Here is a 14929-nt window from a genome sequence, read left to right on the forward strand (position 1 = left end):
CTGTCTGTCTTTATCTGTAAATGTCTGTTTTTCAAGTATGTGTTTGTCTCCCTGTGTCTGTCTGTCTTTATCTGTAAATGTCTGTTTTTCAAGTATGTGTTTGTCTCCTTGTGTCTGTCTGCCTTTATCTGTAAATGTCTGTTTTTCAAGTATGTGTTTGTCTCCCTGTGTCTGTCTGTCTTTATCTGTAAATGTCTGTTTTTCAAGTATGTGTTTGTCTCCTTGTGTCTGTCTTCATGTATTTATTTATGTCTGCTAACTAAGCAACTGTTTGTCTGCCTGTCTCCCTGTTTGTATATATGTCTGTCTGTCTGAGTAACTCTTTGTCTGCGTATCTTTCCGGTTGTCTTGGTAAAAATCTTTATCTTGTTTTATCAGTATTGTTACTCACCAGATTATGATTTCCCAAGGTCGTCTTCGATTCTGGACTGATTTTTTTTTTTTTTTTTTCACTGGATTTATCTGTGTCGTGCATCCCTCAGATTCTTATTTCCGAGGCGCGACCCTAACCTTGCTACTGTATCCAGTATTTATGTTTTGATTTTAATTTCTTAGATTGTCCCAATGTCAGGAAAAAATACCGAGCTTTTTTTTTTCTTTCTTCGCTCCCCTTTGCTGTAATTAAGAAAAAAATATGAAGTTTTTTTTTATAATGGTCGGTTCACCTCACAACCCTTTATGGATTCAAATTGGCCTTCAACTTTCTTGTGTGCATTTTTCTATAAATGTATTTTTTTTACGAGCAGCTGTCACCGAACTTCTTTTCTTAGAAAAAAGAAAGACCTGAATTCTTATCAGTCCATTATTTCTGAGGAGAGCGCGTTTGCCACACTGTAAAACAAACACTGCGTCATCTGTCTTACTTCTCTTCTTCGGTGGCTGTGAGTAAGAGGAAAAGTAAGCGTGGCCTCATACGTCTCCCGTAGGATGCCTCTTACTTTACTTCGTTCCAATTATGGAGATGATGTACGTGATCTCACTACAGCTCCACTTTGCCTTATTTACTTTTTTAATTGATACGAAATATATGCTAACCTTTTTTTTATGCAGCTCAGTGGAGCAGCGGTTAGCGTGCTCCGGCCGGGTTCGAATCCCGCCCGAGCAGTCAGCGTGCAGCTCACCAAGCAGTGCATATTCCTTATTGGGCAGGTCGACGAATAGGTACTTAGGGAAACCTGGAGAAGGTAAACTGTGGCAATCCTAGATTTCACACTGGCCCGTGCCCCCGGCTAATGGGTTCCCACCAAGGACCACTGCGACGGAGATGAACACCGCAGCCACTCGCAGCTATTACGTTTACACCCAACTTTTCCTTTACCTTATTTTGAGGAGTTTTTTCTTCTCTGCAACTCAATGGAAAAAAACAAAACACACCTGGCTGCTTTCATACCTCCTCACCTGTAACCTGAACTCACCGTGACCCTTAGGACGCAGGTGAGGGTCTCGTTGCCCAGGTCATGAAGGGGCGAGGTCAGATGAAAGCGGACTGTATGCCTCTGACCCGCCGCGCCTCCGTACCGCCCCGCCTCCGTCCCTGCCGTCGTCTCCGCCGCCGCCGCCACAGCCAAGGGACACGCGCCCACCACGCCCAACTCCATCAGGTTATTGGGTGCCGTGGCGTCGTTGTCCGTCACCGTCACCTTCAGGCCCGTGAAAGGGGGTGACAGGGAGACAGAGACGTGTTAGCAGAAATGTCACGAGGACAGAATAGTTTGAGGTATTCGAAAGACGAGTTTGTGACATCAATAGGAGCAGGAAAGTTGATGAATGAAGTAGAAAGATAATGAAGATACACTTATAAGTAAAAATAGAAGAATGGAGGTAGAAGAAAATGAGGAGATAGTAATGAATAAAAGTATGCAAAGAAAGGAAAATCATGAGAAGACAAATCATAAGTAAAATTAGATGAAAGGAGGCGGATGATAATAAGGGGTTAGCAATGAGTAAAAGTAGATAAATGAAGGAGGAAGATAATGAGAAGACACTCACAAGTAAAATCAGATGAATGGAGGTGGAAGATAATGAGGGGATAGTAATGAGTCAAAGTAGATAATTGAAGGAGGAAGATGACAAGCGGACAGTCATTAGTGAGAGAAAATGAATGAAGAAGGAAGATAACAATGGGACGGTCATGAGTAAAACTGAAGAACGCTGATGGGGACAGTTATAAGTAAAAAGTAGTGAGGGAGGGAGGACGATAATGAGATGACAGTCATAAGTAAAAGTGGATGAACGAAGAAGGAAGATGATAAGGAACAGTAATAAGTGAAAGAAGATGAATGGAAGAGAAAGGCAATGAGGGGACAGTAGGTATTAAGTAAAAGTGAATGCAGGAAGGAAAATGATAATGCAGGAGCAGTGAAAAATATAAGATGAACGTCCAGTGATAAAGAATTATGAAGGGAAAAAAATTATGGTACACTTATAACACACTATCATTAAGGTGTTTGCGTGGCTTTTGAGACTTGTGACGAGAGGAAGAGGAAGAGAGTTGTTGGTTGAAAAAGACAGTTGATGATAGAAGATAGGGAGTGAAATGCACACTTACGGCAAGTTACTGATAAAGGAAATGATAGGAAAAGAGAAACATCGACCCGTTTACCATCGACGAAAAAAGAAAGTACAACATATCCCTCATTATAGTTATTAATTCGAAAGAATATTCGCCCGCCGCCACAGCTGAGATTTTTCAGTCACCGCCGAGTGGCCCAAGACTACCCACATGCTGTCCTGAAGACCACCCATCATCTCGGACTCTAGATTCTCTCTCTAAAGAAAGGCTCAAAGATGAGCTCCGAGGGGCAGCATGAGCCAAGTAAGATAGCGCTGCGCCTTAACGGGCTGGGGCCGACCATCAGGACCCACCAAGAAAGCCTACCGGCTCTGTAGGACGAAACGTAAATATATATATATATATATATATATATATATATATATATATATATATATATATATATATATATATATATATATATATATATATATATATATATATATATATATATATATATATATATATATATATATATATATATATATATATATATATATATATATATATATATATATATATATATATATATATATATATATATATATATATATATATATATATATATATATATATATATATATATATATATATATATATATATATATATATATATATATATATATATATATATATATATATATATATATATATATATATATATATATATATATATATATATTATATATATATATATATATATATATATATATATATATATATATATATATGAGTAGCATGAACCGCCTCTTGCTCCCAACGTACCGGACGCCATAGACACTACAGAGGTGCATTAAACCTCCCTCTCTGTGTATTTTCTCCACCGGTTTCCTTTATGGCCGACCCATTTTGCTGCAGATGGCGGTCACTGTTCGTCTCCTAAACCTTTAAACCATGGTGTTCCGCCGGGCTGTTTTATAACTAACTCTATTTCTATTATTCATCAAATATATTTTCAAAATTCACTGCTCACTACACTCACGTTGATGGATCTACTCTGAGGTACTCATCATCATTTATCACACGCCCAAGCCAACAGAGGGTGTATTTTATTTTTTCTACATGTTGAACGCTTCCTAGAGAATAGTATCTAGAAACCCGCAGTCTTGATTAAGTACCTGTTTTGGAGCTGTTTCTTTCCTATTTTGTTGGACCAGTATTTTGCGGGGTTTTCCATTCAACTGCTTACTTTACTTTGAAAAAAAAAAAATCCTGTATCTCCAAGCCAATCCCATTAACCACTACTTTTTCCCGGAAATTGAGTCCCCCAGTAACTCCAACTTGACGTCAATTATGACGCAACTCAAATCCCACACCTGCTCCCAGCTCCAGTTTTACCGGAAGGACTCAAAAGTTCAGTCACACATAAGCATGAGGCACCGACAGTCTCTTACCGTGACTCCCTGCAGCGGGGTGGCGGCAGGAAAACTCTTAGCCACCTGCAGGAAGGAGAGCGACGCCTCCACGTCCGGAGCGTGAGTGTTGTCGTCCTGCAGTAAGTGTGACAGCCGCACCAAGCACTGGGGAGAAGCGGATACTGAGTGACTGATGTATTTCTATTATAAAGTAACAAGAAAATTTTGAGATATTGTAAATACTTAAAATTACAGTAGTATTCAATCAACAGTTTACAACAACGTTATGCCACTCGAGGTTGGTCAGGAAACAAAGGCTACAAACATCCCTAAAGAGGCGCCACACACTGACACACGTGCCCACACAGTGTACTCTTCCAAAAAAGGTGCATTACATTATCCACTGTTTTATCCTTATGGTGGCCACACAACCTCCTACGAGAATAATACTGAAAAAGGAAAACAATAAATGTGTCACTATGTTGAAGGTTAAGTTTGATAAGCCTCGTTCGTTTCCCGTCGAAAAACGTACCCCGAGAGGAAACGGATTTTCTTATCAGCGTCCGGTGCTTGGCCTAGTGGTGTGGCGCACGCATTCGTTTGTCTTCTCCTTTGTATTATTTTTTTTTCAGTTCTCTGTTTGTGTATTGAATATTTTTTTATTTAAATTAATTTGCTTAATCAATTATATATTTTTTTCATATAAATTCAGTTGCTACTTTATTTAATTTTATTTGTCTATTTTTGTCCATTATTGTATCTAGCGAAGGCAGTAGTGCCCAAACCCTCCATTCTCTGTACGCGTTCAGTTATCGTATTTACTGCTTTTTAGTGTATATTTATTTCTTTGCAGCCAGAGGTTGTTGTATAGGGCCAGTCCCCCTTCACAATATCATTATCATATGCCCGAAGGTTTTGTTCGTAATCTTTCTCATTAGAGTCATGCCAAACATATTGGTCCTTCGTTGGAACAGCGACGTACTACAAAAAATGGCTTCCGATAATGCTTATTTAAATGCTGTAGCCTACTCTGCCCTGTTCGCTCATTGCATTTATTATTATTGCTTACGACAGTTGTCCAAACAGCTTGCCCATGACTATTGGTTGTGGTTGTGCCATATAAAATGTTGCTTGTGCCTCATGCCCATCAGCATAATATTTTGTTGATGAAAACGAACATAAATATTGATTACTCTTATTGTTAATTACTGTTGTCCGAGATTATATTGCTCGGTATTATTGCGCATGACCATACACCTTAATAGTTTTGCCTATTATAAACCTTATCGAGATAATGGGTAATTTTCAATATAGGTGTCTAAGATCTCTATTTATATGTTAGTTATTAAAGGTTTATCAAACATATTTATATGGCATTGGCTGCTAACAACAGTTACAGAACATTACCATTACCACTATTTGTTTGAGTCATTTATTGCTCGGCGTCCTTAACACCTTGAAAAATGCACGTGAAACATGTTGAATCGTTCCTTTGTTCCGTGCAAACATCACGGACTTACGAATACGGACACACAACCGCCGCTCACCAGGCTGCCTGAGCCCGAGGAGCCCACCCAAGCCCAACAGCGTGTCGTGTGTCGCCATCATTTAAGGAACATCAAAAGTTGATGGAACTTTTCTTATACTCACGGTTTATTGAAGAAGAATACGCTGACAAATTAAAGCTCCTCCTATTATAATCCGAACCGTGTAAAGATTTTATTGTCCCATCGTATCTCATAAACTCAGAAAAAAATAATAATAACAATAGATAGAAAATATGCAATCCTCCCTCCATCAGTACAGTATGACTTAATAATTCTTGAGGTTGTTGCCAATGAAAATATCTTGTTGCATTCCCTCCGCGCACTGCCTATGACATCTACCTTCTGTTCCCGCTGCCCACCTCGCCCCCACTCACCTGCCGGCCGTCGCTGAACGCTGGGAGCGCCACCAGAGTCGAAAAGTCAGTCTGGAAAATATGAGAAAGAATACAGTGAGCGTTTGCGGGACTTTTTTCTAGGGTTTTGGTAATGCATTGTTGCTCCGATTTGTTTTTGTTTTCTATATTAATTTTGTTTATGACACTGATGCCTACCGTAGTAGCGGTGGAGGTAGTTGTAGAAATAGAAATAGTAATATTCGTAGTAGTAGTAGTAGTAGCAGTAGTAGTAGAAGTAGTAGTTGCTGTAGTAGTAGTAGTAGTATATGGTAGTAGAAGTGATAGTAGTAGTAGTAGTAGTAATAGAATTCGTAGTCATAGTAGTGGTTGTGCTCGAAGTATTAGTAGTAGTAGTAGTAGTAGTAGTAGTAGTAGTAAAGAAATATTTACCAAAAGGAGGAGGAGAGGAACAGAAGGGAAGGGGAAATGAGGAGGAGGAGGTGGAGGAGGGGGGACGGCAAAAAATGAAAAAAAGAAAAAATAAGAAAAGGAGGGAAGACGAGGTTAAGGAAAACAAAACTTAAGAAGAAGAAGAAGAAAAAGAAAAAGAAAAAGAAAAAGAAGAAGAAGAAACGGACGAAGAAAAAGAAGAAGAATAGCAGCGACAAAACAAAGACAAAAGAATGAAGTAATTTTTTTTTTCTATATTAGGTGGATGATGAGGGAGAAGGTGACGAAAGAACTCTGCAAGGTTAAAGAAGGGACAGGAGGGTGAGAGAGAGAGAGAGAGAGAGGAGCGTTTAGGGGGGGGAGAGGGGAGAGGAGACCAGTCAAGAATAGCTCCTTACGCCACGCTTATACTACACACGCATTATACCTTTTTTTTCTGTTTCATTGATTAAGTGATGAGAAGGAACCCAGACGACCCGAGAGCTCAGTGTTACGCGCCGATAGATCAGAGACGATAGGGAGTGTGCTACGCGGATTATTCTACTTCTGCGTTCCATGTAAAAAAAAAAAAAAAAAATTATATCACAGCAATTAATTTATGATCTCCAGACACTTGACCTTAGTTTTACGATTTACTTTCTTTATTAATATATTTTTTCTAACTTTGTGGCCATGGTAAGGGTGGTAGAAGTAGTAGAAGTAGTAATAGTATAAAAAAATAGTACTAGAAAAGTAGAATAGTAATAGTAGTAGTAGTAGTAGTAGTAGTAGTAGCAACAACAACAACAGCAACCGAAATAGTAACAGGAGAAGCATCACCAGAAATAACAGTAGTTCTCAAATACAATTAACAATCGTCAAAACTGTAACAAGCCATTTCAAACTACCACTCCCCGCCACCTTTAGCATCGGATAGTCGGGCAGCCCAACGAGTGATCTCTTCAGAAGGACTCTTAGCTCCCCCGCAACAGAATTATCCACGAGGAAGTAACTAGCAAACTCTTCTGGTTCGGGTATGTTCGGGGCCGCCACCTCCTCGCCCCACGCCAGCCGGTACAGTAGCCGCCCCACCTCCGTCGTCTCCCGCAGCAGCAGAGTAACGTTGACGGTGTCTGCATTCCCCGTCACCATGGCCTCCCCCGTGACGCTGATGTGGCTTAGACAGTGACCTGCGTGCGTGACAGGATGATAATTTAGGTTAGTTGAGTGGCTTGTCATGTGTATATTTGAACTGTTATAGAAGAGTAGCTTGTTGGAGATGTTTCGGTGGTTGCGTCAGTGACATGTTTATAGGTTAATGTATCTTGACTTCTTGTGTGCATGCGTGAATTGTTCTTTCATAGTGGCGTTTAGGTGCATATTGTGGTTATGTAATGTTCACGTGATCTACTTAGGGACACGATCAAAGGGTGGTTGGACTAACGGTAATAAGTGGTGCTTGGTAATGTTAACTGGCTATTCGGCATCACACTTCATATGTATGAGTTATTCAATCTTTTTTTTGCTTTTTATCTAATAGCATGCGCCTGTAAAGGAAAAGAAACACTAAACAATCAGGCATGGTATCTACGGAGTGAGGCAAGAGGGAAGAGTAATAAACCAAGCTCATGATATAGCTGAAAAAAAGGTTACCTTAAAATTAATAGTTATAGGTGCAAAGGGCATTTAAGGATAATCATTTGGTCACAATGAAGCAATCCTAATTATTCAAAGCAATATCATGTAAATCGAATCGGACTCGTGCACTCCAATCGCCTTGCACTAAGAACCCGCGGCCAAAACGCTAACGCTGTATGACCGCGGGGACAAAAACCTCTTCCTTGGGTCCACGGCCGCGGCCCAGCGCCGTGTACCGCGTGCAAGGCGAGCCATTGTGTGCCGCGGGTACCTGTGTACACCGCACGTGGCTGGCTTTTGTGAGCGGCTCGTTTAGTCACACACACACACACCACACACATATACACCACACACACACACACACACCACACACACACACACACACACACACACACACACACACACACACACACACACACACACACACACACACACACACACACACACACACACACACACATACGCACGAAACACACACACACAAACACATACGTACGAAACACACACACACACACACACACACACACACACACACACACACACACACACACACACACACACACACACATTATGCGGTTCATTAGCAATGCATACACGCTAGCTAGTCTGAATGATTTCTTATTTTTACTTAAGATCTGCATCGGCATTCTTCATTATAGTGTGGTGTATTAAGATGAACGTGCGTGTTTTTTTATAATTACTAGTTTTTTCATCCGTGTTTTTTCGAAACTTTAGATATTATTTATCTGAACGTTATCAGTAAGATGTGTAGGTTTTTATTTCGTATCTTCATATATTCCGTTATTGTTTATTGAGTCAAATGGGATCATATAATCTATGCGAGCTGTCACTTTGTATCAACTAGCTGAGCAGCCTGAAAATTACCTGCCACCGTAACACCTGCGGGGCCGCAAGATGGCAGCTCGCCAGGTTTTGTTGGGCTGAAGGCTCGTAGCGCCGCCGTCCTCCCGCCGCCGCCACAGTGCGGGAGGCGATGTCTTTGTTCCGTCTGCAAATTGGAAGCTTTGAGGGCACTCCATTGTTACGGTGCCTTTGTAAGCCGTCGGGGATACCAGCACGAACGAAACGAGCCGCTTCCTGCTGGCGCCGTTTGAAGCAGCGAGTTAACGGTGTGTCTGACCTAGGGGGCGGCCAGGCCTCCGCTGGCAACACTCACCGATACGCGTTTGGACTCGTTTGTCTCTTAAAATTAATAAAACACTAAAGTAAATCCGCAATACATAATTTTCTTTGTAGTGAGGACCTTTACAGTGGATTTTAGGTCTCAAATATTCAGCCCATAATTGATTTGGCATAGGTATCACACCTATGTCTTATCAGATCCCTATGCCACACAGACACTTGAGTGGTATGAAAAGTGAAAAGCTTCTCAAAATAGGTATTACTATGGATTTTATATAACAAAAAAAAAAAAACGCTGAAATTGCTCCTAATGAACTATTTAAACATTAAATGTCTTGATACAAAGATCTTTAACCTGTATAAATGCAGTCATAATCGCATCACATTATGAATGAAAACTTACCAAATCTTTAGAATTTGTTGTCAGTTATTTACGAAATACTGATACTCAAGAAAAAAAATTCAAAAGCATCAGCTTCTAACCAGCCCAGTGTGAATTAGCTGGCATTCGAAATGCGTTGTCAATCCACTTCAAGAAAATAAAGGAGTACAGAAAATCTCTATGGCAGTAATTGAATAAGAGGAGGACTATGACTCAATGGAAATAAACGAACTGCATATGAATTCAGACCAGGGTAGACGGGAACCAACCCCCTTGAAGGCATCTTGAACGCATATACAAAGATAAAAAAAAACTGCCACTGAGCGGAGTGATTATATATATATATATATATATATATATATATATATATATATATATATATATATATATATATATATATATATAGATAGATAGATAGATAGATAGATAGATAGATAGATATGTATATATAGATAGATAGATATGTATATATATATAGATAGATAGATAGATAGATAGATAGATAGATAGATAGATAGATAGATAGATATAGAGAGAGAGAATGTCTATTATACATAGATAGATAGATAGAGAGATATATATATACAAATGTATATATATATATATATATATATATATATATATATATATATATATATATATATATATATATATATATATATACATTCATTCATATAAAACTTAACATCAGCAACTTCCACATCCTTCATTCACTCTGTGACGTTTCGGGAAACAGCACTTCCCATCTTCAGATTGTAACAACGTTAATACAGGATGAAAATAACAGGTCTTAACTCAATCGACACAGAATGTTGACTAGAGGCAAACCCTGGGTCATTGGTGGCCTACCTGTTCTATTCGACAGACCCTTGTGGTGAGATTTTATAATGCTTAAGTTCCTCTATGATGAACCTACATTCCCGACTTGTAAATCAGGACAAAAAAACGAATAAACAACCCCAGAGCACAAGTGGATGAGCATTCTGTCTTTATATTTAAAAAAAAAAGGAGTCAGTCGTATTAGAATTTATAAAAATATATCTAAAAGACAATTGTGGGAAATACTTAACAAAGGCATCGCCATCCTTCTTTACACTAATATCCAGGAACGGTAACTGGTTGTCAGTTTCATGCTCCACTGTAAATGAAATATTGCTGTGTTTTAGATTTAAGTAGTCTAGAAACCGATCTATATGTTATTTTTTCTTGAGACTAAAAACAATCGTTCATATATCTCTTAAAAATTAATGGTTTGAAATTCTCCGGACAGTTATCAAGCCACCTTTTCTCGTTAGACTTTCAAACCATTGCTTTATATGATATATATATATATATATATATATATATATATATATATATATATATATATATATATAGATATAGATAGATAGATAGATAGATAGATATAGATAGATATATAGATATAGATATAGATAGATAGATAGATAGATAGATAGAGATGTATAGATAGATAGATAGATAGATAGATATAGATATAGATATAGATATATAGATATAGATAACACAAAGGAACACAAAGGAAGAACAAACAACAGCAGACCTGCTGGTCCTTACGAGGCTGTTTGTGACAAGCTACACTAACTATCTAATCAAAGGTGGAAGATGAAGGACAGCAAAGGCGAAGGCTCCTCCCCACCCCCCCATCCCTCCAGCCAAAGCTGGCAGGAAAGGAAAAAGAACCATGCAGCATTGAAAAACTGCATGGAATTTATGTAGGAAAGAGGAAAGAACTACCATTACTGCTACCACTAACCGGGCGATAAAAGCGGATAAGGACACCAGTATTCGAAAAAACTTAACGTTATTACGACAATGAATAATATCTTAGTTGCTGGTTGGCTTCAAAATACTTGTCTAATCTATTCTTGAAGGCCGTAACTGTTGTACTATCAACGACATCACAGGGTAGAGAGTTCCAAACATTAACAACTCGATTGAAGAAGAAGTGTTTAGCTTGGTGCGACGAGAATCTTTTACCACTTATCTTCAGATTGTGATTTCTTCATGTTCTATTTGATCGATCAATTGTAAAGTAATCTTCCGCATTAATATCACTGAATCCTTTAAACATTTTAAACACTTCTATTAGATCGCCTCGCATTCTTCGTTTTGATTGGCTGAATAAATTTACTTCTTTAAGCCTTTGTTCATATGATAAATTTCTCATAGATAGATAGATATATAGAGATCGATTTCTAGGTTACTTAAATTTCAAACACAACAATATTACGTTTGCAATGTCACTGTAAAAAAGGATGGACTTGTCTTTGTCACGGAGGTGTATAGCAAGGACACATTTACAGGGTTAGGTTTGAAATATATGTCCTTTGTGCCGTTACTCTTTAAATTAAACGCAATTAAAACTCCTGTTTCTAAGGCATTCAACATCTGTTCCTCTTTGGTCAATTTTGATATGGAAATCGATAGGCTTGGTACTTCACCTCAAATGGGTATCCATTGCATACGTATGAAAAAAGAGTAAAACCTTTTTTGTCAAGAAGTTGTACACAGCAACTACCTAAGTTAACTAAGACAAAACACATCAAATATATAACATTGCTATTTTAATGACACACTAGTTAACAAATTAGGAAAGACCCCAACCCCTTCTTCACAAGTATTTTCTATAATTGCCTTTTATTTTTAGTCATATAAATTCTAACACGATTGGTTCATTTTTTTTAAATATAAGGATAGATTGCCGAGCCACATGTGCCCAGGTGTTGTTTATTCGTTTTGTTGTCCTGATTGCCAAATAGGGTATGTAAGTTCAACACAAAGGAACTTAAGAATTAGATTTTCTCAGCACCCCGGGTTTTTCAGTAGTTAGGAATCATTCAAGGAACAAGGGACATGAGATTAGAAAAAGTGATTTCTTGATCTTATTTAGAGCTAACCATTCTTCAGATTTGAGAATGCAGAATCACTTCATTTTTTAAAACCAACCAGAACTTTACAACAATGACTCATCATTCAAACTGAATACTTCGGGTCAGGGTAGGTTAGCATCTAGCTTTTCGTGGGCTTGTGCTTCAAACATTGTAATCCTCTGATTACTGTATTAAGTAATTTCGGTTTCACAGTATTATGAATAGGGTGTAGGTGTTAATATTATATTTTTAGTTTCAATTTTATTTTCATTGTAGCTTTTAGAATGGAAGCATGGGATCTCGTTTACCTCAGTGTTAGAATTTCATGCACTGACTCTATTCAACATTGTCGATAGAGTTAAGACATTTTTTTTTTTTTTTTTATCCTGTATTTTACAGTTTGAAGATGGGAACTGGTTTCCCACAACGTCAGAGAGTGAATAAATGATGTGGAAATTGCTGGGGTTATCCAGTTACATTGCTAGTATACGTGTCCGTGTTTTATATAATCCGCGTCCGCATCCGCAACCTCGGACATAGAGGTAAAAATGATCCGCAGCTGTGTCCGCATCCGCAAAAATTAATATCTTTACCTCCGCAGTTTTATCCGCAACCGCATTTTATGAAAAACGGTTATCCGGCTCCGCCTCCGCCTCCGCGGAGTCTAAAATTTGGTATCCGATACATCACTGTTTTATATATATATATATATATATATATATATATATATATATATATATATATATATATATATATATATATATATATATATATATATATATATATATATATATATATATATATATATATATATATATATATATATATATATATATATATATATATATATATCTGAGACATGAAAACTATCTCAAGGGTTCCACAATGGTAAAAAGGTTGAGGAACGCAGCTCTAGAGATTTACCTCTTCGACTGTGGTCGAAATTATTGAGTTAAAAGAACGATGTAAAAGTTCGAGATGAGATGGAGCTGCCGACATCTAAACTCGACCACAGCACCAAAAAAAAGGGGGGGGGAAATTAAGAAGGAAAAGATGTTTAAAACCATATTAGGCTATCATTAAAAATAGCCCTGTTTCTCGGTAACAGACATTTGGGAAAATACAAGGGCAAATTTTCCTACTATAAATATCAAAGGTCAGCTCGGAATCTAATGATATGCCAAGTAGTTTTAGTCATAAGAATTGATTACTTGGTTGGCAATTAAGATATCATGAGGCAGTGAACATGAGGTAATGGTCCTTCATGACTAAAAATGAAAATGCTACTATTGGATTTTTTTATGCCCGAACGCTGACACCAGGAAGGAATCAAATCTAGATCTGCATGCAGTTAAGTGACCACAAAAATCCGGAAAAGGACAAAATCAAAGTGTATCATCGGCATAGGCCATTAGATGAGAGGAAATGCCCTGCCACGTCACTAGTACAGAAAAAAAATACTGTGTTGGCCTGGTGTCGGTAAACACGGGAGCACGAGAGCTATACCGTCGTGCAAAAGGCTTTTATTCAGTCTTCTCGTCGTGGCATCTAAATCAGAGAAATGGGAAAATCTCTGGAAAGGAAATGGGTAGTGCTAAAAGAGGAATGGAGATTGCTGTTAGGTATCACTATAATGGATAAATACTACGAATGGAAAAGAGAATAAACCTAAACAGAAGACCTAACACAGACAACGAGTGTAAAAGAAATGGCGATGGTCGAGACATGTATGTAAGAAAGAGGACAACAGGAGGACAAGAAAAGTGACCGCCTGGTAATTCATTTATATACAAAGACCCAAAAGAAGGACATTCTTAAAACGAATGGAAACGTATGGCCGACGCCCACATCCTGCACGGCAGACATAAAGGCTAATGACGATGATGATGGTGATTTCATATATGATTTTATTTCTCTCTCTCTCTCTCTCTCTCTCTCTCTCTCGAGAGAGAGAGAGAGAGAGAGAGAGAGAGAGAGAGAGAGAGAGAGAGAGAGAGAGAGTGTTAGGTATTCAACCCGCCACCGTAAGAAAATCCATCTAGCAAGCCTTCTCCGACGGGCTCCCCCGTAGCCCTTGCTTCCGCTAGGGAGTAAATATTAACACACCTTGGATCACGTCTAAAAAGTCTTCGACTCGTTGGAAATTGCACTGATAGCGACTCTAACAGCTGGGTGTCGGGGAGGTCTGTTCTAGAACTCTCGATGACGTACACAGCAACTACTGGACCTCATGCATACAGCGGAAAATTCTTTTTAAAAAGTTGTCAGGCATGAAGATACCATTATCATGTATACTGTTTAGTGCGTACTGAGAAGATATATCTAAAAAAGACAATCTTGGGGAATAATTGAACTTATATTGATAACGAATTCTTATCTAATCTTCGCTTTGCAGATTATATATTTTTAGCGAGTCCAGTGGCGAACTGCGTCGGATGGTAGAACTAAATAAAGAAAGCCTTCACGTAGGTCTAAAGATGAATAAGTAAAAATTCAAGTTATGCTTTCCTATTTTTCTTAAATTATACATATGATAATTATCCAAGAAGAAGCTCTAAAACACTTCATGAATATAACTACTGAGGAAGTTTCCTGTAATATACCAGTCTCTTACTCAAACCGTGAATAAAATATTTTATATGGCTGGGCTAGAGTGCT

At 38.2% G+C, this 14929-nt stretch overlaps 1 protein-coding gene and 1 long non-coding RNA gene across 3 annotated transcripts in view; one reads left to right on the top strand and one right to left on the bottom strand.

Annotated features, from left to right (window-relative positions):
- LOC126995615 (uncharacterized) overlaps positions 1–14929 on the bottom strand; it is a 71928-nt gene that overhangs the window by 21159 nt on the left and 35840 nt on the right. For both annotated transcript variants that reach the window (XM_050855326.1, XM_050855325.1), the window contains exons 2-5: positions 7139–7407; positions 5828–5878; positions 3946–4071; positions 1416–1640 (exon numbers count right to left, since the gene is read on the bottom strand). In XM_050855326.1, the coding sequence (XP_050711283.1) occupies positions 1416–1640; positions 3946–4071; positions 5828–5878; positions 7139–7407 (671 nt within the window). The remainder of the gene's footprint in view (positions 1–1415; positions 1641–3945; positions 4072–5827; positions 5879–7138; positions 7408–14929) is intronic.
- The window catches only part of LOC126995616 (uncharacterized), a 45388-nt gene continuing 37747 nt past the window's right edge, over positions 7289–14929 (top strand). The window contains exon 1 of the long non-coding RNA XR_007750508.1: positions 7289–7435. This is a non-coding gene — a long non-coding RNA (uncharacterized LOC126995616). The remainder of the gene's footprint in view (positions 7436–14929) is intronic.

This window comes from Eriocheir sinensis, chromosome 8 (genome assembly GCF_024679095.1).
Source record: "Eriocheir sinensis breed Jianghai 21 chromosome 8, ASM2467909v1, whole genome shotgun sequence".
Taxonomy (NCBI): Eukaryota; Metazoa; Arthropoda; class Malacostraca; order Decapoda; family Varunidae; genus Eriocheir; species Eriocheir sinensis.